The 24,126-nt window shown below is 38.8% G+C and overlaps 3 protein-coding genes across 12 annotated transcripts in view; 2 read left to right on the top strand and 1 right to left on the bottom strand.

The window, feature by feature from the left end:
* Nucleotides 1-2,322: 2,322 nt before the first annotated feature.
* On the bottom strand, nt 2,323-4,877 carry pgap4 (post-GPI attachment to proteins GalNAc transferase 4). Its single transcript, XM_057362075.1, has 2 exons — nt 4,776-4,877; nt 2,323-4,567 (listed from the first exon to the last, which is right to left on the bottom strand). Exon 2 carries the CDS (start codon nt 4,382-4,384, stop codon nt 3,209-3,211), a length of 1,176 nt encoding a protein of 391 aa, XP_057218058.1. The 5' UTR covers nt 4,385-4,567; nt 4,776-4,877; the 3' UTR covers nt 2,323-3,208.
* Nucleotides 4,878-6,919: 2,042 nt separating this feature from the next.
* LOC130571285 (myelin and lymphocyte protein-like) lies at nt 6,920-9,006 on the top strand. The gene is made up of 4 exons (XM_057362158.1): nt 6,920-7,067; nt 7,604-7,771; nt 7,884-8,024; nt 8,322-9,006. The coding sequence occupies exons 1-4, from the start codon at nt 6,978-6,980 to the stop codon at nt 8,394-8,396; spliced, it is 474 nt and encodes a 157-aa protein (XP_057218141.1). The 5' UTR covers nt 6,920-6,977; the 3' UTR covers nt 8,397-9,006.
* A 5,536-nt stretch (nt 9,007-14,542) lies between these two features.
* Nucleotides 14,543-24,126, top strand: part of slc8a1a (solute carrier family 8 member 1a) — a 29,482-nt gene continuing 19,898 nt past the window's right edge. For 9 of the 10 annotated variants that reach the window (XM_057362072.1, XM_057362069.1, XM_057362067.1 and 6 more), the window contains exons 1-2: nt 17,024-17,276; nt 18,176-20,030. In XM_057362072.1, the coding sequence (XP_057218055.1) occupies nt 18,214-20,030 (1,817 nt within the window). In that variant the 5' untranslated portion in view covers nt 17,024-17,276; nt 18,176-18,213. Of the gene's footprint in view, nt 14,839-17,023; nt 17,277-18,175; nt 20,031-24,126 lie in introns of those variants that run through there. The other variant, XM_057362065.1, reaches the window with a different exon arrangement.

Raw genomic sequence — 24,126 nt, 5'->3', positions numbered from 1 at the left:
GTAGTCCAAATAGAAAGTTGTGTGAACTTGAACTTTTGTGTACACAAGATATAGCCATATTAGTCATAATGGGCCACACCTGACAATTATAAAAAATCTACTAAATGATGTCTGTCAAGTTTAGTGCAAAACAGAGGAGTGGTCTAAAACTATTTTTTATAACAAAATGTTATTGTGTAATAACTTTATATACAACATAAAAATGAAGCGTACACTTCAGGGCTTGACGCTTACTTTTTTGAAAAACTTAGGAGCACGTTAAAGAATTTTAGGGGCGCAATGAAAATGTATTAAATAATGTGTTTTTACCTAAAAAAGGGATACAAGGAGACCTTTAAATGCAAAGTGATTTCATTTATTTGAATACAGTAAGTACACTAGGTTTTCTTTTAATTATTTCAACAGCTATCTCTTTAACAGTATTTAATAATTACTTTTAATTGTAACTGTATGAACATCTGTAATAAAGTAGTTCTTGGTTCTAAATTCTTAAAGTTTACTTGGTCCATTTAGACAAAGGATATCACTGGCCCAGAAGCTTTTGTAAGCAGGACGTCTTGCCCGCTTTGAGCTTTCACATTTTTTGAGAATTTCACATTCCGTGTTCGAGATGTCGCTGTCTCCGTCGATCAAAACAGACAGATAATGTGCTGCTCTCAACTTTTCTGCAAGGCATCCTTTCATTGTGTCTGCAACTTGTCCAATCATTTATGCACACCTTTTGTCGTTGTCATATGTTGGATTTATGTCCACTCCGTTTTTCTTATGTAGGGTAATAAGCAGACCAAACTACACAAGGCTGTCTCTTCTTTAGCAATATAATAGGCAATATTAAATTTTATTAGGGCTGCAGCTATCGATTATTTTAGTAATCGAGAATTCTACTGATTTTCCATCGATTAATCGGGTATTCGGATAATACATTTTTTTCTTTATTAAAGAGAAATACTAAATATACAAGAGAAAATAATACAGGTCTCTTAAAATGAACAACTAATTTAAAAAAAATAAAAACTGTATTACTGAAATTGCATACATTACTATCTGTGAAAAGTTAACACATTTAATACATTACATTGCCATACATTCAAAATGAAATATAATACAAGTTAATAAAAAATAGAAACATTAATAAAAATAGAAAGAATAATTTCAAAGGTAAACAACTAACTTTGCATTTAGTTTATCTAAATTAGTTTAAGTTTTTTTTACTATCAAATAGTAATATATTTGTCCACATAAAATACCAAGTTAGCCGGACTTTTATTTTGGCAGGTTGTCTGAGGAAGCTTATTTTTCAGTATGTCTGTTTCTTCACTCAAACCATAAAATGTTCGTGAAATAAACTCTCAGAGCAACTCTGGAGATGAAGTTCATGTGTTCATGTCCTCATAACGCGCAGACGCAGACAAACTCATGAGCATCACTCGTGTAGCACGTTAAACTGTTTATTCACGCAGAACAGACAGATGACATGTGTAATTAACAGGATTCGGCATCCACAAGTCCGCATCTAGTTTGATGGACTCAATGCAGCCGGAAAACAAGTTTTACTCGCAAAATAGACTAAAACTAAGTAAAATAGCAGCACCAATTCAATAAGCTCTCTTATTTATCAGCATGAGAAACGCGTGTGAACCATCACGGTGAATGCGGGAGACTTGAGAGCCCTGTAACATGAATAAAGTTTAGCGGGCTGTGCGTCAGTAATAACGGTCCGTGGGGAAACGCAGTGCTCCGTGTATACTGTTAAATGGATTAAACAAAGCTTCGAGGCAACAAAAATTGCCTCGATGATTTTTTGTGATCGAATTACTCGAGTAACCTAAATTTTATTTTCAGCTGTCGTCTTTTTTTCTTCTTCAGAGAGCAGCACCTGCCTTCTAACAGCTGCCTGCATGAATGCCGATTCTTTGTTTTCTCTTGCTATGTACGCATCTCTGCAGGGTGCATGCTTCCGCGATTTACCGTGTTTTTGGACCGTATCTCGTTTAAAATGAGGGTTGCAACAAAGGCCGAGTTGTCATCAAAAATTAGCCATGGGAATGTTTTCTGGCCACTGTGGATTGAAATTGTATTTCCTACCAGCAGTGGAGGATGAACCGTTATCGCCGCTTGGTCCCTCATTTACGTTTTCGTCGCCTTCCTCTTCCATATCCTCCACAGGATAAAATAAAACTAAAACAAAAAAAATAATGAAAAAATGACAAAATAAATAAAAAATAAAAAAAAAATAAATATCAATATAAAAAAATGCGTTTACCTCAGTTTTTTTTTAATGTGGCGCCTGGACGCACTTTGCGTGGATCACGTGAGTTTTTTCTGAGACCGCGTTATTGGCATTTTATCTGCTTTTCATAGAAAAAATCATTCGCACACGTGCAACTAAATACATTTTCCAGTTCGCACACATCTATTTTTAGTCGCAAATGCGAGTGAAATGCTCGCACTGTCGAGCCCTGCACTTATTAATGATGATGTACAGCACTTTTTAACTTCATCACAAAATCAGTCTCTCCGTTCAGTCATTTTCTCAAAAAGCACATTACCAAAGAGGAGCAGACAGCCATACAACACTTAGATGCGACTGTTTTACAGCCAAAAGGACAACAAATATGATTTCTATAAACTCCATAGACTTGAGCCTTTAATAAAACCAATTTATTTATGTTGATAATCACATATATATGGATTGGCTAAAATTTCAAAATGTATTTTGTAATTTATATTAAAATCATAGTGTATGTGCCTGTGCAAAGAATCATTTTCATAACCCAACTAGTTTCCTGATTATTCTATATTTTGTATGCATTCCAAATGTGATATTTTAACTGTGGTCTAGATGCAAATGGTCCATAGAAAATCAGCAGGAAGAGGTTTCACGCCTTAAAATCATTTGTAATCTTAAATCACAGGTTTGCACGATCATGTACTAAAAAATAAATTATTGTATAGTGCGAGTGAAATTCACAATTGAAGGTGATTGTTATTCCAGCAAATTGTAAATAATAATCATAACAACATTTTCTCAATGATACAAAGTTCTTTAACAAAATTCAAATAGAATACAAACATGTTTCTGTTAAATCTTCGTATCCAAATGAAAAAGTATATGAAAGTCAGAGCATCAGATATATTCTGTGCTACAGGTATATGCATGTGCAAAAACTAGTGCCTAAAATGTCTTTCACACTTGTAAAAATAGGTATCAAATCAATCTAGGTCGAGGTGGGTTGCTCCGGATGGAGGAATAAGCTCCAATATGCTTTATGGAATTGGGTTCAACACTATGTGCCCTCTCTCCTGGTGTCGATCTAGCTATCTTCCACAGCACCATATCTTTGGCATTACCCTGAGAGCAGACAACCTGGTCCAGGTACTCTGCTGCTCGAACTGATGCATTGCCTGGAAAGAGCATAGCAGGGGTGCAGCATTCAGTAGCAGGTGACACAGCATACAGCTGGGGCGAGAGGCGCCTAAACTCCAGAAGGTAGTGTCTCCCTGCCAGCTCAACCACAGCCATTACATAAAGAGTCATGAAAACAAGATGAGGAGGAGAGAGGGTAAAAGACAGAGGTGTATAGTGTGACAATATGATGAGAAGGATTGTAGCAACAAACAGGCCCAATCCCAGCCATTCCAGAATCCGATACACCTCTGGATTCCAATACCCCTGCAGACGTTCCGGATGGAAGAGCTTTATGTACAAAGTGCTGAGGGCAAACTTCCTTAAGAGCAAGTTTTTAACCAACGGAAAGAAATCTGCCATTGGCAGAGCATCATCTTCCAGGATAACAATGTTTTTTGGCCTCATAGCCTCCCATCCTTTTCGCAGACAAAAAACATAGTCTCTTTTCTCCCTCTCGAAGACGCTGAGCACTTCTCCGCTCTTGTGTTTCTCACCTGGAGAACGTCGAACAACCCGGAACTGTTTTTCCACAAGCAAGACTTCCTCGTTTACAGGACCGCTTTCGACATCACAGATTATGACCTCGGCGCATGATTTATCACCACACGTTTTAAGGAGAGACATTAGCCGGTGAGTCACCTGTAGCAGGTAGTGATAGTCCCTCCCCTCGCTTCTCCTGGCTGTCACAACAGTGACCAAGAGATCTGGTTTCTTAGCAACCGGGTCTCTTTCTGAGAACTCCACACCCTCCCAGAAACGCAGGGCTTCCTGGCCTCTGTTGTAGCTCTCCTGTAGTGCTGCATCGCTCAAGGAATCAAGATAAACGGTCTTTAAAAAATAATATGAGTACAGTAAACGATGGCAACATATAGGCAATATAACTCCAAAAGTTAAAACGCATAAAAACAGCCCTTGGACTACAGGGCTTGACCAGTGTAAGGGCTTGTTGATACAGGTTCTCCATCGAGGAGGCATCTGCGTCCCTTGAACCAGATATTACAACTCGGTGTGTTACTCCAGTTTTCAGAACACGTGACGTACGTGTTGCAGGTGAGGAGATCCAGATTTACCTCCAGTAAAATGACTCACGTCCCTGAAGCTCGCGCGTATGGGTGTGTAAACTTCAAAAAGCCTTTCAAAGATAATACGGCCCTTTATCTAAAGGCAAGAGTAATAAATAGACGTGGCATCATATTCTTCTTAGACAAACAACAGATCTGATGAATTAATAAACGTAAGTATTACAACGTATGGTTAAAATCAGCTTTTTACGACAAGAAAAACAAAACTCAAATGATCCGAATCTGGCTAGTTAAGGACAATAAGGATGAATGATTAAGCAAATCATGCATTATTTCAATAATACCTCTCATAATATTTCGAGACCCTCCGCCATACTTTGAACTACAGCAACGAACTAGCGTACTCCGGAATCAGAGAGCAAAAGTTATGGCGACTCCGTTTTACCGTAACATCAGGATGAAATGCGCGTTAGGCTTTAGACGTAAATGTCCAGGGTGCGCATGCGTATCACAGACGCGCACGCACGGGTTTATGCATGCGCACTCTCTGTTGACATTCGCATTGTTTTAAACGAACGTCTATGATTACATGTATGCAGGAAATAAATACATTTTCAAAGTTACATAGCCGGAAGTTTATTTTTTAGGAACTTATCAGACGCTTTTATCCAAGGCGATTTAGTGGGAAATATGCCACAAAAAACATTCTAGGTTTTCTTCTGACACAATTTGTGGTGACTTTCAGCAGAGCTCGTGTTTAAATGGTCTGTTAAGAGATAGATTCCAATAATAATTGTACCGGGTGGCCTGTCTTACTGTAATACCACAATACGTGCCAATCACTGTACACTTCTGTGTAGTTGTAAGTAAATTATGTGTCATTATTATGTGTTCACAATCACTACGCACATTATGTGTACATTTGCTGGTGTGTAGTTATATGTCAATTATGTGTCATTCGTTATGGTTAAACACTTGTACAGAAATGTTATTGTGTAAATGGAAAATGTCTATTGTAAAGTATTGTCATTTTTTGTGTAATCTACAATTCTGTCTCATATCTGTCATACTGCCATATGTTGGTCGGAACTGCACCCAAGTTTTTCACCGACTGTTGCACTTGTGTATATGGTTGAGTGAGTGACAATAAAGGGATTTGATTTGATTTATGAAGTGAAACCGTGAAGTAGGCTAATATACACAGGTCTGTCAGGTTATTTGGTATAAATCATTTGTCTGGCGTGAAACACGTAAAACACACATTATCGCATCGTTAAAACTTCTATATAGCTTAAAGAACATTAAGTAGATAAAGATTGGCCTATAAGAAAACATTCGCCGTCCCCTGTAATTATTGCATATTAGACACTAGATGGCAGTGTGCGGTAAATTATTGTGTCCTGAACGATCTAATTCAGTTCATGTTCATCTGAAAGGTCTGTCTGTTTGAATCGCAGATATAGTTTGATAAATGTGAAACATATTCCATGCAGCCATTAAGACTTGGCATATTAGCTTTCGACTGCTAAAACGAATTTCTCAGACTATTCCTAGTATTATTATTTGCCATAAAAAGTACACCTCCACGGTTTATTGAAGTTGGACAGAAGGAGTTTCGGTAAAATAATATCAACAGTCAAAGGGGAAAATCTGGTCATTCTGGTTTAATGTTTGCGAAACATCCGAGTATACTGGCCAGACAAAACTCTTTTCTTGAATATGTCGTTTCACCACAAAGGAGATACACTAATTGAATAGGATATTGCTTCTTCTCGAGGCTTCTTACACGAACCGTCTTCATTAAAAATGTAAAAAATGAAATCATCTTCTATAAACTACATAGGCCTAGTATAATGAATATCACTCAAAAGCACCTGAATAAATGAACGACATCACATTAATATAAGCTGCAACTCCAAGACTTAAAAGGAGTGCAAGAGTATCTCCCCAAAACAAGTGTGAAACAGAATCTGGCCTCAGTCGCGCTCTGACACGCACAATGTTCAGCTGGTCGAGTTAAATAGGCTACAAGGAAATGTAACTCTGCCATGTAACCAGATCATGACTCTTCATGACCTTTGTTGTTTATCAGGAGAAGCGTGCTGTTGAACATCATCTCTGCCAGAACCTACGGATTTCATTTTGCTTACACTGTTAAATGCCATCTGTGTTCATTTTAAATACATAGACTTGCAAATCATCTGTTTAGGAACCATATTATGAGTTTTTTTCTCACATATTGCCTGTCATCACCACCAAGATAAAAACAGCATGTAACATCTAGAGGACACACAGAAAAAATCAAATATTTATGAGCGTCGGTCGCTATAACGATTTAAAAACGTGTTGACTTTGTCACCCAAATGGCAACCAAGCCAGCAAAACAGCAACCCTCGGTTGAGCGAAAGCGCAGGGTGGGTCTTCATGGAATGCATCAAATGCATCAAGATGAACAAGTTTGTCCAGTGGTCTGCCAGGTTCTTTTATAACGCACATCTTCAGCACTTTTTCACACTCATTGCACCCGTGCACACGGACTGAAGCAAATGGCAGCCAATACGGGACAAATGGGCTACCTGCCGAGCGGAGGTTCTATATTCTGCACCATACCAGACATCCTCTACCTGCCAGAACTTGTGAGTTACTTTTATTCAATTAGAAATTAATTAATCATCTCTTACTTTATTTGGGTTTTTTTTGTTATAGATAGTGGTTCGGTTTTGTTACCTCATAAACATTAGGAAACTCAGCAATAACTTCAAACATTATTTGTTACTGCACAATGTATCATATTACAATTTATTATAAACTTCACATGTTCATTCATTTAACAATCACACATTCAAAACTGGCCTCTTTGTTCATTCTTTATTTGTTTATAAATATTTGAATGATGAAGTTAAATGTTTTAAGGGACATGTAAAGATAACGTTAATATAAAGCTTACAAAACCCACCTAAATTATGTTAAATAAGTGATAAAAATGTACACAAATACTATTTTTATTTTGGATAGGCTAAATATTGCTGGTCTACATGTAAATGTGTATTTGATTGTTGTGTGCTCATTTGTTTCCTATATATCGAATAGCCTAATGTAAACAGGTGAAAGTTGGTGAACTTGAACATACATACATCTAGAAGCACTGATTTTTTTTCATTACATTTCTCAGCTCTTTGGAGGTGTGGTATGGTGCCTTATTGCATCTACATATATCTGGAGTCACAACCCCACCGCATATGTGATTACCGTGTCACTTTTCTGTTTTGTCATGACCTTCCTCTGGATGATGATATTTGCCTGTGGGTCACATCGTAACAAAAGCTCTTGGGCAACTGCGGTGGGTTCATAATAAGAAACACACAATTTATTTATGCTTAACCATCGTGTTGCACTCACTTCACCTGAATAATTTGGAATAAAACCTTACTTTTCTTGTTGTTTCCACACAGGATGTAGCATACCATGCTTTTGCGGCTCTTCTGTATCTCAGTGCTTCTGTTCTTCTAGCTTATGTAACAATTTTACTTCGAGCGTTGACTACATTCGATAATGGCTTATTTCTTTATTACAAGCTGGACATAGCTGCTGTGGTAAGTCCCAGAAGCGTTAAAAAAGTTCAAACACAAATTAAGATCATTTTTATCTTTATTTCTTATGAATACATATTCTACATTATTGTGCCTTTTTGGTGTAAGTGCAAGTGAGAAATCTTGGGTTACAAGCAAGCTTCGGAAATGTTTTACAGAAAGAGAATAATGAAATAGGCCTAATGAAAATACATTTTCTTAATAAAAAAACAATGATACATACAAATTTTTTTCAGACGTCAGATCACAAATATTGATCTTTTACAGTGTATAGTAACCAATATGTATTTTTCATTTCAGGTGTTTTCTTTTTTCACCACTTTGCTCTATGTCATCCATACAATTTTCTCAGCCATCAGATGGAGATCTTTCTAAAAGGGATCAAGTAATTTATCACCTAATCTCATAACACTTGTTTTAGACACTGCAGTGGCCCTTTAAAGAATGTTATGTTTATGTTTGCACTAGTTTAACTTGCAAACAGATTTTATGTTACCCTTCCTGTCAAAACTCAGCTAAAGTCATTTTTGTGATCTACTGTTTTCAACATAAAATCATCCTACATAATATACAAATATGGCCTTAATATCATCAGTACTGACTGACTAAGGCCATGACAAAGATAGAAATCATAGTGAAGTGAAACTTTGACGTTTGTTATCTTACACTCCAAAAAGTGCTGGGTTGTTTTGACCTATGCTGGGTACATATTAGACAGATCACACTGATAGGTTTTATCAGTGATTTTAGAGTGTATTATAGATTTTATGATTTCACTGACAGGACCCCATATTTAGCGTCAATGTATCCGCAGTTGATCATGTGATATAGTTGACTGTCCAGTCCAGTCCTCTCATCTCATCTCATATGTACAAATTATGTATTCTTTTTAAAAGAATGCACCTTTTGGGAGCATTTCGTATTCTTACAAGTATAAATTGTATTTAATTTTGTTTTATCGAATAAAAAATAAATTATTACTGGTCTAAGGTGTCACAATTAAACTCTGTTACTTCACTAGATGTTAGTTAAGTATTAACATGCAAAGTCCTATGGTTGGTATGTTAAAGTGCCACTTGGCACTGTTATTTTGGATGTGTTTGTTTTGGTGTGTCTTTTTCTTAAAGTATGTGAAATAGCCTGTTTTGACAACTAAACAACATTCCAGCTTTTGTTCCAGGACTGGTTTGTCCTGCTCTTGAAGGGTTTGGACTCCTAAATATGATGACAGTAAACTGTATCATACATGTTAGAAGAATTAAGTGTACTTTTGTGCACCATTTACAGTGACCCCATTTGTTTGGAGTGTTACTTTTGGTACATTCGCAACACATTCTCACTTCCGACTTGTCACATATTGACGTTCGGTCAGCGCCCTGTTTACATTCAGACACCTTGAGCAAGTAATGTAACAGTTTATTTCTCGTAATACAAAACACAAGATACAAGTAGTAACAATGTCGTTCAAAAATACAGATATTCCAAGGGTACCAATGCGAAACGATCGATTAGTACGAGGAACTGATGCGAAAGCGATCATCGTGACCGTCTGCCGTAATCTCAGATCCGGTGAGCCAGGCGCGTAGCTACGGGTGGGCCTGGGTGGACCTGGGCCCACCTGGGCCCACCCACCTTTCAGTCAGGCCCATCCAGTCAGCTTTTCACATTTCTCTTGCGCTTTTTCTTTTAGAGTTTATGCATGGATAATAAAGGTTAAATTATTGGTAATTAAAACAAGATTTAAGAGAGTAATTGATTATTCGTGAAAGTAAAAAAATGCTTTTAAGACCAGAGCACCCAAACTGAAACTAAAAGAATGAAGTAAATAAAGTAGTTTGTCTCTAAATGCAGATTTAAAGTTGAAAGTAGTTTAATCAAAATAATTAACACAAACAAACAAAGTGTTTTGATAAATTTGATCGCTTAGCAATCTTTAAAACAGGACTGGAGGCCAATAACCTGCAGCCCCAACCCAACCAGAGTTAGGGAACACTGAGACTGGGAACACTGAGACTGGGAACACTGAGACTGGGAACACTGTGACTGGGAACACTGAGACTGGGAACACTGAGACTGGGAACACTGAGACTGTGAACACTGAGACTGGGAACACTGAGACTAGGCGCACTAGACTGTGTCAGTCAGAACTGGCTATAACACGCAACGGTCTGACACAAGACGAGAGAACAAGAGGAAATAAATAGAGAAACCTAAATGACGAGAATGGGCTACAGGTGAGAGAATAATGAGATAACAAGGGCGCTACTGAACGGGGGAAAGGCAACAGGTGTGATACGGTGATGAGAACCCGGTGAGGGGGAAAGCCTGACTTGGAGACACAGGGTGATGAGCGGGCGAGTGACGCGTGTGTGTTTGTTTTGTCAAGCACGTGGCATGTCGTTTGACAGCTCGCCATGTGCTCGACAAAACAAAAACACACACACACCCACCCACACCAGACACAAAGCCCCGAAGTGACCGGGATCACGACAACAGACATTAAACATTTACTCAAAAATACCACCTGAGAATGTTCTGACCTGTTTTATACAGTCTATGGTTGTGACACGTATCAGATTGCGAGGGACAATTTCATCCACTTAATTAAAGCATTGATCATACCACGCATTTATTACAATCACTTACAATCACTATTACAATCACTTCAATCTACAATCAGGCAGTAGCAGGTTCTGTTTAAATGTTTGACTTACAGTGTATTCTGCCAATACCTGTGATAATAAAAAAGCCCTGTGTGAAAAAGTAATTGCACATCCCCCCCACTGTTAAATCATGAATGAACTATGAATAATTGAGCAATTCAGTTTAATGTTATTATCTACACCATGGTCTGATTACTGCCAGTCCCGTTGAATCTAGAACTCACTTAGAACCTGTATGACAAAGTGAAGTAAGCCAAAAGATGTCAAGAAGCAACACATGCCACGATCCAAAGAAATCCAAGAACAGATGGAGGACAAATTAATTGCCCCGTGTCATGGTTACAAAGCCACCTAAAGAACTGCAGGCCTCTCTTGCCTCAGTTAAGGTAAGTCTTCACCAGGGGCGGATTTGACTTAAAATTGGCCCTGGCATTCTTGACCAAGAGCGGCCCCCCCATCCATTCTATTGATGCTGTCATTCCGATTCGCATTTCTAATCCGTCCTCATTTGCGTTTCGACCCATACGTTTGCGTTTCATCCCGTAATGCCAGATGGCCAGTCCACCCCTGCAGTGGCATAGCAACACCGGCCCTCGCGGCCAAAAAAAACAGACAGGCCCACCGGGAATCTTCCAGGTCCTCCCGATTAGCCAATCTGGGCTTGGTGTTCATGATTCAACAAAAAGAAAAAGACTGAACAAAAATGTCATCCATGGTAGAGTTCCAAGGCGAAATACACCACTGACGAATAAGAACACAATGGTTCAGCTCACATTTGCCAAAAAACATCATGATGATCCACAACACCTCTGGGCAAATATTCTGTGGACTGATGAGACAAAAGGTGAACTTGTTTGGAAGGTGTGTCTCGTTACATCTGGCAAAAAATTAAAACAGCTTTTTAATAAAAAGAACATCATACCAACAGTCTAACATGGTGATAGCGTGATGGTCTGGGGCTGGTTTGCAGCTCTAGCACCTGGAAAACTTGCCATAATGAATGAAACCATGAGTTATACGCTACTAGAAAATCCTGAAGGATGATGTCCAGCCATCAGCTTGTGACCTCAAGCGCACTTGAGTTATGTAGCAGGACAATGATCTGAAACATGCCAGCAAGTCCACCTCTGAATGGCTCAAGAAAATTTGGAGTGGAGGGGTTTTGGAGTGGCCTCGTGAAAGTCCGGACTTAAATCCCATTAGGATGCTGTGGCATGACCCTAAACAGGTTGTTCATGCTTAAAACCCTTCAATGTGGCTGAATTAAAACTATTCTGCAAAAAAGAGTAGGCCAAAATGCTTCCACAGCAATGTGAAAGACTCATTACCGGTTGTTGATTGCAGTTGTTGCCGCCAATAGGTGACACTACCAGTTATAAGGTTTAGGGGGCAATTACTTTTTCACATAGGGCCAGGTAAGTTTGGATAGTTTTTTTCCTATAATAAATGAAATCATCATTTAAAACTGCAAAATTGCATTTTGTATTTACTCATGTTATCTTTGTCTAATATTAAATTTTTACCTTTTAAAGTTTGACGAATATGCAAAAAAGAAAAACAGGAAGGGGACAAATACTTTTTCACAGCACTGTATATACTTACATGTAAAAAAATGAAATAAACTTGCATTGTTGATGTGACAAAAAAAAAGAGTTTTTGGGAGACTTCACATTGTAGGATTTCTGTGAATTAAAATGCTCAAAACAGAAGCAATAATACCCAAAACGCGTAAGTGATGTGGCATTTCTGAAAGTGAACCTTTTGTTAAAACCTTTTTTCATGGTAACTTTTACCCCTGATGAAATTGCTCTTCTATCATCTATTTTAGCCTCTTACTGTATGTCACTACTAGCATATCTGGTTGGGAAAGGTATTGAACAAAGAAAAAAAAGCCTTGAAATGTGTGAGTGTCCCTCATAAATGCTACTCTTCAGATACCCACTCTTTAGACACCCAACACTTGACGTTATAGATCCGTGGTTAAAAATAGTCAATCTAGTGGAACTTCAACAAGGATAAGATTTAAGATGTGTTCTCGGCTTTAATCAGACATGTGGACATTTTCTGTCTTGACTTTACTAGACGCCTGAAACGGTTTTCATCAGAACATGTCATGTTCATTTTTACATTAATATTAAACTATGACATATGATGTTATTTACCAATGTACTTAATGTCCAGAATTCATATTCATATTTATGGGCTCTGTGAGCCACAGAAGTAATTGGACAACTCAAGTTTAATTTGTTTCACACAATACTTATTTAGAGAAGCTGCTTACAGGTAGAACCTTGGGATGTCCTTGAAGTCTGTTTAGATGGTAAAAAATAGAAAGGTAAAAAATCGCTCGGAGTCATCTTAGTTTTAGTTGGCAAAAAGCAGTTTTTTGTTCTTGCAGAAACCTTTCTTTACAAGTAGCTTGCTTGTTTTAGTACCTTTTAATTATTATAATAATACAAAGCTGCAGTAGGCTACACATGGAAACGTGTTTTCTATGGATAATAATAGAAATGTAACCACATTGTCAGGTTTTAAATCTGCTGATCTAAATGGAGAATTTGTACATGATGTAATGGATCTTTTTGTGCAAAACCAGGATGAAAGTGCATTTTCTATTCTATTCTGTTCTACTTCTATTCTATTCTTGAACAGAATTCTGATCGAAGTGTCTGTTTTAAAATAGTATATTAAAAGAAATGCAGATACCTGCTGTTTTTTTATTTTCAAAGATAATGCAAAGTAGAATGCGATTTTTTGCCGTCTTCTTGCTAATCCTCTCGGTCACGCAAAATCTAGCTGTTTCTTGATGGTTGCAGCAGAAAAGTGACACAATCGGATCATTCTTGTCACCATCAGCTTCTTGGGAAGCTTAAAGTAAACGCATGACCCATGATCAAAGATAAGTTGAGTATCAAAGCTGGCTTATTGAGAATCATGATTAATGTGCCATTAGCCAAAAGTACAGCTGTCATTTTCAACCAAAGATTGAAGTATGAAAATCTTTTCTGTGTTCCTCTTGCTTGAAGCAAGAGCAGCATGAGGGATTTTCTTGTTCAAGTGACCTATTTTCCAGCATTACAGAAACCACTATTTGGCAGTATGACAATGTCTATATATCAATTTTTCCTTTAAGTTGTATATCTGCAACTAATTTTTTTCTATTGAAGCTTTAGGCACATCCACAGGCTATATAGTAACAAGCACAAGATAACGGAAAACTCAAGCCTTGTTTTAAAGGCATTTAAGGCATGTGTTTTGTTGGATAAAGGATGACGAATTTTGGATTCATCATACATTCCCTCATAAGCTGAATATTCCATCAAATTTGCAGGAAACTGTGCGCACTTTAACATTTCCCTTGATTGTAATTAAGGGCGGTAAGTCACTCTTACTCTTTTTTTGAGATTTATTTTTATCACGTAAAGCTGCTTTGAAACAATGCAACATTGTAAAAGAAGCGCTATATAAATAAACTTAAATTGAAGGAATTTTTATCTTATAGGCTAATTAAAAAAGGCAAAAAATCCTCAAAACCTCATTGAGAACCTCCTAGAGTGAACCACTGGTTAGGAATCATTGCTACGGTATAAAGCTAGCTGTCTCATATCATATAAAAATATATTTGCCTTTAGCCTCCACCACGTTTAAGAACATCTCTTGGTCTCGTTCCAACAGAAAGATACAAGCCAGCTTTTCTAAACCTTCCAGGATATCTCACGGGATCTGAAGATGTCACGTCCCCCATCTGGGGTCCTGGGAACTGTAGAAAATCACTGAGGTTGCTTCTCACATTCCCAGTGCATTCTTGCCTTCCTCACACTCACAGACACATATGCCCACACGCACCGAGAGAAGAAAGAAACCTGCCAGCAGAGCCCCTTTATCTTGCACGTGTCTCGTAACGACAAGCTGGCAGATATAGGGGAGCTTCAGAGAGAGGCGAGCGAGTGACAGGCTCAGAGCACAGCCTTGTATGGAAGTGGCTGAAGAAGACGAGAACGATAAGGAGCAACCCAACTATGCTGTCCATGTTTAGAGGCACTCGCTGGCCCAACGGTCCGGGAACAATGCTTGTTTCTGTTAAATTTAGACAGGTTATCGGCCATAGCTTCTCTTTCTAGTCAGTCGCTCACTGCACCACAGGGAATACAGAGGTGAGTGCTAAGACTTGCTTTGTTTTAGGTACAAAGTTGCATTTAAAGACATTATTTTATTGGACGACTTGAGGGAGTATATGGAGTGACATCATTTGTATTGATGAATTAGTTGCTTATGTGTTTTATCATTCTGCATTATTTTAGTGCAAATAGAAGTTTTTTAGGTGGATATTTCATGAGTACTGCAGATGTGAATTGATCAGAAAAATTCACAGTGACACGGTTAAAAAAATCTGCGATGGAGAAAAGAATTTATGGCACATACGTTTTGCTTAACATTTGCATATGATGACCTTATAATAGTCACAGTTATTTTGTGGTGTCGTTTTTGTCTTTATAAAAACTGAGTTTGAAAAAGTAAGATAATCCTTTGAAGTCCATAATCGTTTGAAGTCAAGCCTTAAAGACAATTCTAACAAAAACGTGCCGTAAAATTTTCCGGCAGCTCATTCACACCAGTTATAACTTCATGCTTCAGTGTCAATGAAGTGAGAAAGTGAGGGAATCGGGAACGGTCAAGCTCTTCCAAAAAATGACTCCATCGACTCCTCAAGATTTAATGTTACATTCAAACATTTCGTGGTCGCTTCTAAACATGTCTTGAGATGTGCTGTGAGCCAGGGATGGTATAAAATGTAGAGTATGAATCAGGGAATATTTCTTATTTTGCAGTAATGCCTTTTTCAAAATCCTATAGTTTTTTTTCAGATTGAATTAACATTTCACATGCCCGATATTCAATAAAATCTAAACGGATTCCTGTTAGGTCATGTGCTTTCGTTGTCTCTCTACTGTCATTATGTCCTTGACATTACCAAAAGCTTTTCCAAATATCCACCTTTTAGGTGTCAGTTGTCCTTGCTTAGACATGGACGATACAAGATTTTGTTTCGGCTGTTAGCAACTTTGCTTGTGTGCATTTACCACCAAAGTCAACTCACTAAACCAATCATGCACAGAACCACGCATGAATGTGCATGACAGCCCGTATGCATGCATAAATTTGCATTTCCGCTGGTTTGCATCTGCATTGTTTCCATCTAGGCAAGGCACAATAAGACACATGATTAAAATTAATGGACGACCTTCAGGTCGTGTTGTTGTAATGCAGAAAGACAAATCACGACAAGAGATCACGTCACTGGTGAATGTGACCCTGCATAACACTGACTCAATATAGGGCTCCAAAAGTGTCTTTTCTGCAGTCACGAATGCAGAGATTAGCTGCGTGGCAAGGCTTTAGTGGAAACATATCGTAGACATAATTATAGTTTAATGTAAGTGTTGCAGATACTGTATTCAAGCCATTTAAAGTTCATCAGTTGGAATAATGAACAAGATAGTGGAAAGTGTTATATTATATTAGACACACAACTGGATGTGCGTCTGACTTTGCTGAGTTAAAGGAACAGAAAATTCTTCTTTTACTCACCCTCAAGCTTTAAATCTGTATAAATATATTTTCTGATGAACACAGAGAAAGATATTTTGAAGAATGCTTCAAAACAGTTCTTGGCCACCATTGACAACCATAAGAAAAATCGCTTTATACATTTCTTTGTTCTGTTGAACACAAAATAAGATATTTTGAAGAATGTGGGGAAAAAAACAGTTCTGTGGCACTTTTGACTATAATTTTTCCTGCGTTTTATTTCTGGGTGAACTGTCCCTTTGAAGGGGTGCCAGTGTTGTTTTGTTATTTTATCCTCTTTTGTGTTCTGCAGAAGAAGGAAGAAGGAATGTCATACAGGTTTGGAATGACATTAAAGAGAGTAAATGATGAAAGAATTTAAATGTTAAGGTGAACTGTTAAATACAACATATTTTGTCATGAGCATAAAATAAATTACAATAATGTAGTTTTTGGTTTCATTTAAACAACAATGTAAGTTTACGATATAAGAATGAACAAAGGATTAGCCTACATTGAATGAACTGTCTGCCAAATGCATACATGTAAATGCAAGATTAAATAAAAAAAATCTTCTATTCATTTGAATAATTGTAACATTTGTAACACTGAATAGGTCACCGTATTGTGTACCCGTACAATCTTACACGATAGGGTGTTGAACTGTGTACTCTGTTTGTTATCTGCTCATCATGTGGGGGGCTGTCTGTCTGGCATGAAGCCATCGCACGGTCTGAGCGGAGCCCAGCCCCCCCTCCTCCGGTCAGGCTTGCGAATCCGTACGGAAAGCGGAAAATATGCTTGCAGCACTTCGGAAAAGTAGCTTACAACTCTCTTCCCGCGCGGCTGCGAATAAAGCGCGTCTCACTGGCTCTCTCGTTAACATGAATGAATTAAACAACAGAGGATGAGAGTGAACGGTCCAGTTGATTGAAGCTGTTTTGCGTGAATCTCCGAGCGTCACAATCGCAGCTGCGTCTACATGTGGCGGCTTTCGCATCACGAGAACATTGCGCTTTGAAAGGTATTATCTTAATTTTTAGCAGTGAAAGAATTTGAGACCGTTGCATATGTGGATTCAGTGAATGCTTTAGGCTTTTAATGGTGTGAAAGGGGACGGTGCGAAGTATAATCGCCACATATTCATCTTTGAGAGAAAAAGTGTGGAGTTTAATTAATACCAAAAAGTTGAATACCAAGCACGACTTTGCTTATCTTTCCATTAGTATTTGTACTAGCTATCAGTAGTATTACATTAGTATAGTTTCTTTAACAGCAGTGATGATCATTTTTACAACTAACCTATTTTGTTGCCATAAATGTAGTTACAGGATATCATTTTTAGATCCTTTGTCATTGTATCTGATTTAAAAAGGTTGTACGCACATCACGCATGCATGTGTGTGCTCGGAAGTCAAACAGATGCTTTGTGTCAGTGTGTCTTTCTGAATCATCTTCCAGTACATCGAGTTTAGGTTTATGCATGTTTAATGATATAGTCACTCATGTTAAATGGTATCTTAAAGGGATAGTTCACCCAAAAAGAAAAAATCTGTCATCATTTACTCGCCCTCTTGTCATTTCAAAACGGACACAAAAATGTTTTGAAGAACGTTTGTAACCAAACAACGGCTGTATCCATTGACTTGCTTTGGTTTTGTATATAGAAGTAAATGGGTACAGCTGTTGTTTGGTTACCAGCATTCTTTGAAATATCTTTTGTGTTCTGATGAAGAAAAAATGTCATACAGGTTTGAAATGACAAGAGGGTGGGTAAATGATGACAGAATTTTCATTTGTAGCATCTTTTAATATTTAACACAAAAAAGTAAATCTGCAGATCTTTTTATTTAATGTGGTTCGTAATCTGACATCTTGTTGTATCGTTCATAACAATTTTCTTCATTATTGTATTTCTCACAGGGTAAGGGAGAGCAGGAACAAAATACCTCACTGGGAACATGGGCCAATCCAGGACTTCATCCTATTTTTCTCTCGCTCTAAAACTCAGCATCTTCCTCTTAGTTTTCTCCCATGAGCTTGTGCCAGCCTCTGCAGGCGGCTCCAAATCAAGCTTGGATGTGGATACTTCTTCTAATGAAACTTCTGACGAGAAGTGCGGCGGTAGTAATGAGTGCAAAGAGGGGGTGGTTCTGCCAATTTGGATGCCGTTGAACCCGTCCTTTGGAGATAAATTGGCGAGAGCCACTGTGTACTTTGTCGGTTTATTCTACATGTTCCTGGGGGTGTCCATCATCGCAGATCGCTTTATGGCTTCCATCGAAGTCATCACATCCCAGGAAAAAGAGATCACCATCAAGAAGCCCAACGGTGAAACCACAACCACGACCGTTCGTATATGGAATGAAACCGTCTCTAATCTTACTCTCATGGCTCTGGGGTCATCCGCTCCAGAGATTATGCTCTCCGTGGTTGAAGTGTGTGGCCACAACTTTGATGCAGGGGAGCTCGGCCCAAACACCATCGTAGGAAGTGCAGCTTTTAACATGTTTGTCATCATAGGTCTTTGTGTCTCTGTGATACCAGAAGGAGAGCATCGTAAAGTCAAGCACCTGAGAGTGTTCTTTGTCACAGCAACATGGAGTATCTTTGCATACACTTGGCTTTATCTGATATTGGCAGTGATCTCCCCAGGTATCGTGGAAGTTTGGGAAGGACTTCTTACTCTCTTCTTCTTTCCAATTTGTGTCTTGTTTGCTTGGGTTGCAGACCGGAGACTGCTGTTCTACAAGTATGTGTACAAACGTTACAGAGTAGGAAAACAGAGGGGAATAATCATCGAAACAGAAGGCGAGCCTGAGCTCCAATCCAAGGCAGATATCGAAATGGTTGGGGGAATTCGTAACTCTCACGGGGAGGAATTGTTTGACGGCACGGTGGATATTGAAGATAAAGGCATGGATGAGGAGGAGACCAGGAAAGAAATGGCCAGGATTTTAAAAGAGCTGAAACAGAAACATCCGGAAAAAGAGATGGAGCAGCTCATCGAGCTCGCCAACTATCAAGTTCTCAGCCAGCAGCAGAAAAGTCGGGCTTTCTATCGCTGCCAGGCCACCAGGCTAATGACCGGTGCCGGCAATATTCTGAAGAGGCACGCCGCAGACCAGGCCAGAAAAGCAATCGGCATCCACGAACTTCGCTCGGAAGTCTCCGATAACGATATCTCCTCCAAAATATTTTTTGACCCAGGTACATATCAGTGTCTTGAGAACTGTGGGACCGTGGCGTTAAACGTGGTACGGCGCGGCGGCGACTTGACAAACACCGTGTCGGTCGAATATAGAACCGAGGACGGCACTGCCAACGCAGGCTCCGATTATCAGTTCACAGAGGGCGTAATAGTATTTAAACCAGGTGAGACCGAAAAGGAGATCACGGTGGACATCATCGACGATGACATTTTTGAAGAAGATGAACACTTCCTGGTTCATCTCAGCAATGTTAAGGTGGTTTCTGAAGGAACAGGCAATGGGAACCCAGGCGCCAATCACGTAGAGACTTTAGCTGGTCTTGGCCTTCCTTGCACAGCGACTGTGACTATTTTTGATGATGACCACGCTGGAATCTTCACATTTGAGGAACCCACGATTCATATCAGTGAAAGCATTGGTACAATAGAGGTGAAGGTGGTGCGTACCTCCGGAGCTCGTGGAGTAGTCGTGGTCCCGTTTAAAACCATTGAAGGCACAGCGAAAGGTGGAGGAGAGGACTTTGAAGATACCCACGGAGTCCTGGAGTTTCAGAATGATGAGATTTCGTAAGTGTAACCTTTTCTTAGTATTTAGATGCATTGTGCCCCTTATGTAAATTTAGAACTGTATGTTTGATGGCTCATTCGAAGCGTTAGTTAACTTTTGACACAGTAGCACATCGTAGAAGTGTATTCAAAATGTTCAGTTATGCTAATTTAATTCTCACCAGGATCTTCAAACCATCCGATCTGTTATGCTTGATTCTAACTTTCAACCTTTGCTCTTTATCTCTCCTGGGATTTGTTCCCTCTTGATACATAGAGGATTTTTGTTCCGGCTCATTTTTCCTTTGCATATTTCTCTTCTTGCTTGCTTTATCACCCTCCCATTTTTCCGCTAGCTTTGCTCACTCCAACGTTTCCATTTTGCACATTTCAGAAGTTTGTCATTTTGATAGTCAGGTTATTTACATAAATGTTTTAAGCATATTGTTAAACCCTTCGTGTTCAGCAAGTGTGTGAAATATTTATGGAAGATTAGTGATGTGGTCAGATTTATATCATTATATAACTTTCAGTGTGTCATTGCAGACACATGCATTTCCACCTCAAATTCGGGCCCACTGGAATGCAAAACTCATTACCTGGGTGGAAAAATATTAACAGAGCCTCTTAATGTTTGGAGTGATTAGGTTCCTCCAATAACAGACCTTTGACACACAATAAAGGCTTTGACAAATGTGGTCCTTGAAGTCTGAACTGAATGAAAAAGCATCTGGTTTAGAGCGAATGAGTAGAAGCTTTCCACGTTTCAATTACGTTTCCATGATCGTTGCGACGCACAGCTTGAGTTTGGGCTCCGGCGCTAGAACTTCTGGCAAGGAACAGGTCCTCCTCACACATTTATTTGTATGATCACGTACTTGACAAGGTGGCCTGAACCCCAGACATTTTCCATGGCAGGGTGAATATAATGATAACAGATTTGCCCAGGCGGAGATAAACAGCTCTGAATACGGTCCAAGATGTTGAAATGGAAAAGATCTGTCGCTTGCGGTTATTTTAAGCTGATTAATGGGAAGACGTGCATGAATGTAAACAGAAGTAAACGAATTGCTTTGAAGTGAGCAACCTAAACCACGCTGATCTGGCTATGTCCACAGATGAAGTTCCATATATGGACAGTTCTCCTGTTTGGAGAAGAGGGCAGGTCCCCGAATCCTGGAAACATTTGGAAACGCGCTGGCTGTGAAAGATTTTAGATCATGTTTATTAAAATCAATGTACGCTTCGTATTTTAAACAGTTGTGTTGTATGTGAATGCAAGTTAGAGAAGGCCAGTTTGTACAGTAGATTTTACCATATGATGTGATCTAGATATGGGACGTGCCAAAAAGTAGTTAGACATAGTAAAGACTAAAAGATGTCTTAATGGTATTGATTTATGTGGATCCACTCTTGTCTTTGTGTGAGTACTCGTCATGTTTGTGTTAACCAAAATTGCACTTATCGTCTCTTGCTTTGATAAACCTCCCATCGTATCACCTAGGCACAAACCAGTACTAAAACTATTGAATAATAGGGGGCTCTTTTGGCATAAAAAAACTACTGTCAGTATTAGCTAAAGACACGCAGTGAATATTAGCCACGAAAAGGCGTGGACAAAGGCTGTTTGTGGTGTTTCCTCTTCAGACGCAAAGTTTATGGGAGGAGAGGTATTAAATGAATCATTCAACCTTATTTACTGGTCTTTGCGGCTTTATTTAAGGTTTGCGCTCGTCATTGTAGTGGTCTGTGCGGCTTTATTTAATGCCAAAAAAGCATGTCTTAAAACCTGCGCTAATTTGCACGGCTCTTACTAGATTGCATCGGTCATAATGGGAATGAGATATTGCCCCTCTTTTTTTAATGTGCACCTTGTTAGTAAATCACCCGCAGAAATTTCCACTCCCACTGGCGCTTTTTAAAATTGCGTTCTCGTGCTATTTTGCCCTGTTTAGTCTGGCCCTAGATCTCTATTAGATTGATGGATTAGCATTAAGTGTTTTATACTGATGGGGGGCTGTCAAAGATGCAAGATAACCGTCTGTTTCCTCTTAGAGTGCTCATGCTGAGTAATGAATATAATGTTTGTCATTAACAAGTTTGTTTCCAATCGTTTTTATCTATTAGCAGTGTCTTGTTGTTAGAGGATTTCTGAACATATTCGCCGAAACACAATGTGATGCTTGTGTGAGTATGTTAAAGAGAAAATGAAATTAAAATATGGGGAAATAAGAAGGAAGAATCAGATGTAGAACACAGAAATAGCATGTAAGACATGTTTATCTTGGCTGTTGTTAGATAAACACTTTACATAGAAAAGGCAAAGTCTCGGGGTTGTGGGGTTAAGGGGTTTGTGAGATGTGCAGAGTTTCCGTCAATACTCCTGAACTTGGAACTTAGTATTCCACGGTATCTACATCTGCGAAGTCCCTCAAAGAATTGTTCTACAAAATGAAAATGGTGATTTTTGTGTGTGAATAATTCACCCCTTCAGTATCATGCCTGTTTTAATACATAGATTATAATACAGAACTTGAAAACAAAAAGTTGTTTGTTACCAGTAATACATTAGTCTATACAATACAATAATATATTGTCCGTTATTATATTATTTGTTACTTAATTTGTGTTGTAAATTGTGTCCCTGCTTGTGAAAACCAAGCTAAAGTATTATAATTTTGAGATAACAAGCATCAAAATTTGATTTCATCCATTTGTTTCACCAGTTTCACTATGATTTCATTATTTGACATGGCCTCACTCGGCCAACAAACACATCCATGTTATATTTTCACTGAATGTTGTTTACTTGGATGATTTTATGCAGAAAACTTTAAATCACAAAAAAGTGAGTACTTGAGTGAGTACTTAAGCTGGGTTTTTACGGTCACACCTACATTTTACTAAATTATAGCACAAACTCTGTGCAAACCTTGCCTTGCAAAGCAATCCCAAAAGGCAAAGAGTGTTTTTTATTGGCTAGTAATTTGACCAGTGGTGGAAATGGCCGAGATTTATTTTTTATATTTTTAAACCATAGATGCAGAAAATTCCACTTTATGTTTCTATGAAATGTGCATTGCGTTTGCAGGCTATTAAGTGGATAAAAATGTAAATCCTCTATATTTTGAGGTGGTCCCCCTTGAAATTCACTCCCTGGACTGCGTCCCCCTTCGTTCCCCACCATTTCCAGCCCTGGGTTTGACTTTTTGCAGCCTAGGTTGTCTCAGAGATGTCTGGGTGTGATTTCTTAAGAACCTTTCACAGTGATTTTCTCAGGTAGTAGAGATATTTTACATCCGGCATTGACGAAAAACTTTACTCTAGTCAATAGAACATAGAGAAGTTTAATGCCGAGTTAGGGTCTTTAATAAGACACATGACCATTGTTATCAGGTCACACTGTGTATGTGTCATGCACAGTTGCAAGAGTTCTTGCCCCTGCCCCGGGCTGATTAGATGATTTGTGCACTAATCATGTGACAGTGACAGAAAACCTTGGCCAGTTGTTTCTCTATCCAGTGTGAACCCTGCGAAACAAAGTGTATCGAGCTGATGAGTGGAAGAAAAGAAAAAGAACAATGGAAGGAAGTGTAAACAAAAAGACAGTCAGGAAGAAGACGGCCAAATAGAATCACACTTAAAAGAGCAGAAGAAGACGAGCTTATGAGATTCTTTTACTTATAGCTGGTCCAAAACTAGGTACTGATTCTGCAAGAGAAGGAAAGATGCTCCAGGGTTTGTCATTATGTTTTTGGAGCATGTTTTTTTCCTCCGTCGAGGAGCAGAGCCTTCTGTCGCAAGGGTCTTCTGCCAGCTCAGAGCTGCCCAGACACACAGTCTGTCAGTTGATGTCATGTGACTTGTTTCACAAGGCAATACGAGAGTCATCCGCGCAGCACCGTTAAAGGGATTATTAATCGCATTATGTAGCCCCTCTTGGCAAGTTATTATCTTATGATCGTCTCTGACTAATCTGAATTTTTCCAGAGGTTTCCAATGCTTCCTAAACGCTCTTGGGACTGTGTGGCACGACTGCACGTCTTTCTCAGTTTTTATTAGCAGATGAGCTTTTTTCTGAAACCACTTGATGATAGGTTGCAATGAAGTTAGCAGG

The sequence above is a fragment of the Triplophysa rosa genome, linkage group LG20 (assembly GCF_024868665.1).
Source record: "Triplophysa rosa linkage group LG20, Trosa_1v2, whole genome shotgun sequence".
Classification (NCBI taxonomy): Eukaryota; Metazoa; Chordata; class Actinopteri; order Cypriniformes; family Nemacheilidae; genus Triplophysa; species Triplophysa rosa.
This window is presented reverse-complemented; position numbering and strand designations above follow the sequence as displayed.

Coding starts and splice junctions, on each gene's coding strand:
- pgap4 (XM_057362075.1), bottom strand. CDS start 4,384: ATGCCTCCTCGATGGAGAACCTGTATCAACAAGCCCTTACACTGGTCA.
- LOC130571285 (XM_057362158.1), top strand. CDS start 6,978: ATGGCAGCCAATACGGGACAAATGGGCTACCTGCCGAGCGGAGGTTCT. Junction 7,068..7,603: donor TCCTCTACCTGCCAGAACTT/GTGAGTTACTTT, acceptor TACATTTCTCAG/CTCTTTGGAGGTGTGGTATG. Junction 7,772..7,883: donor AAAGCTCTTGGGCAACTGCG/GTGGGTTCATAA, acceptor GTTTCCACACAG/GATGTAGCATACCATGCTTT.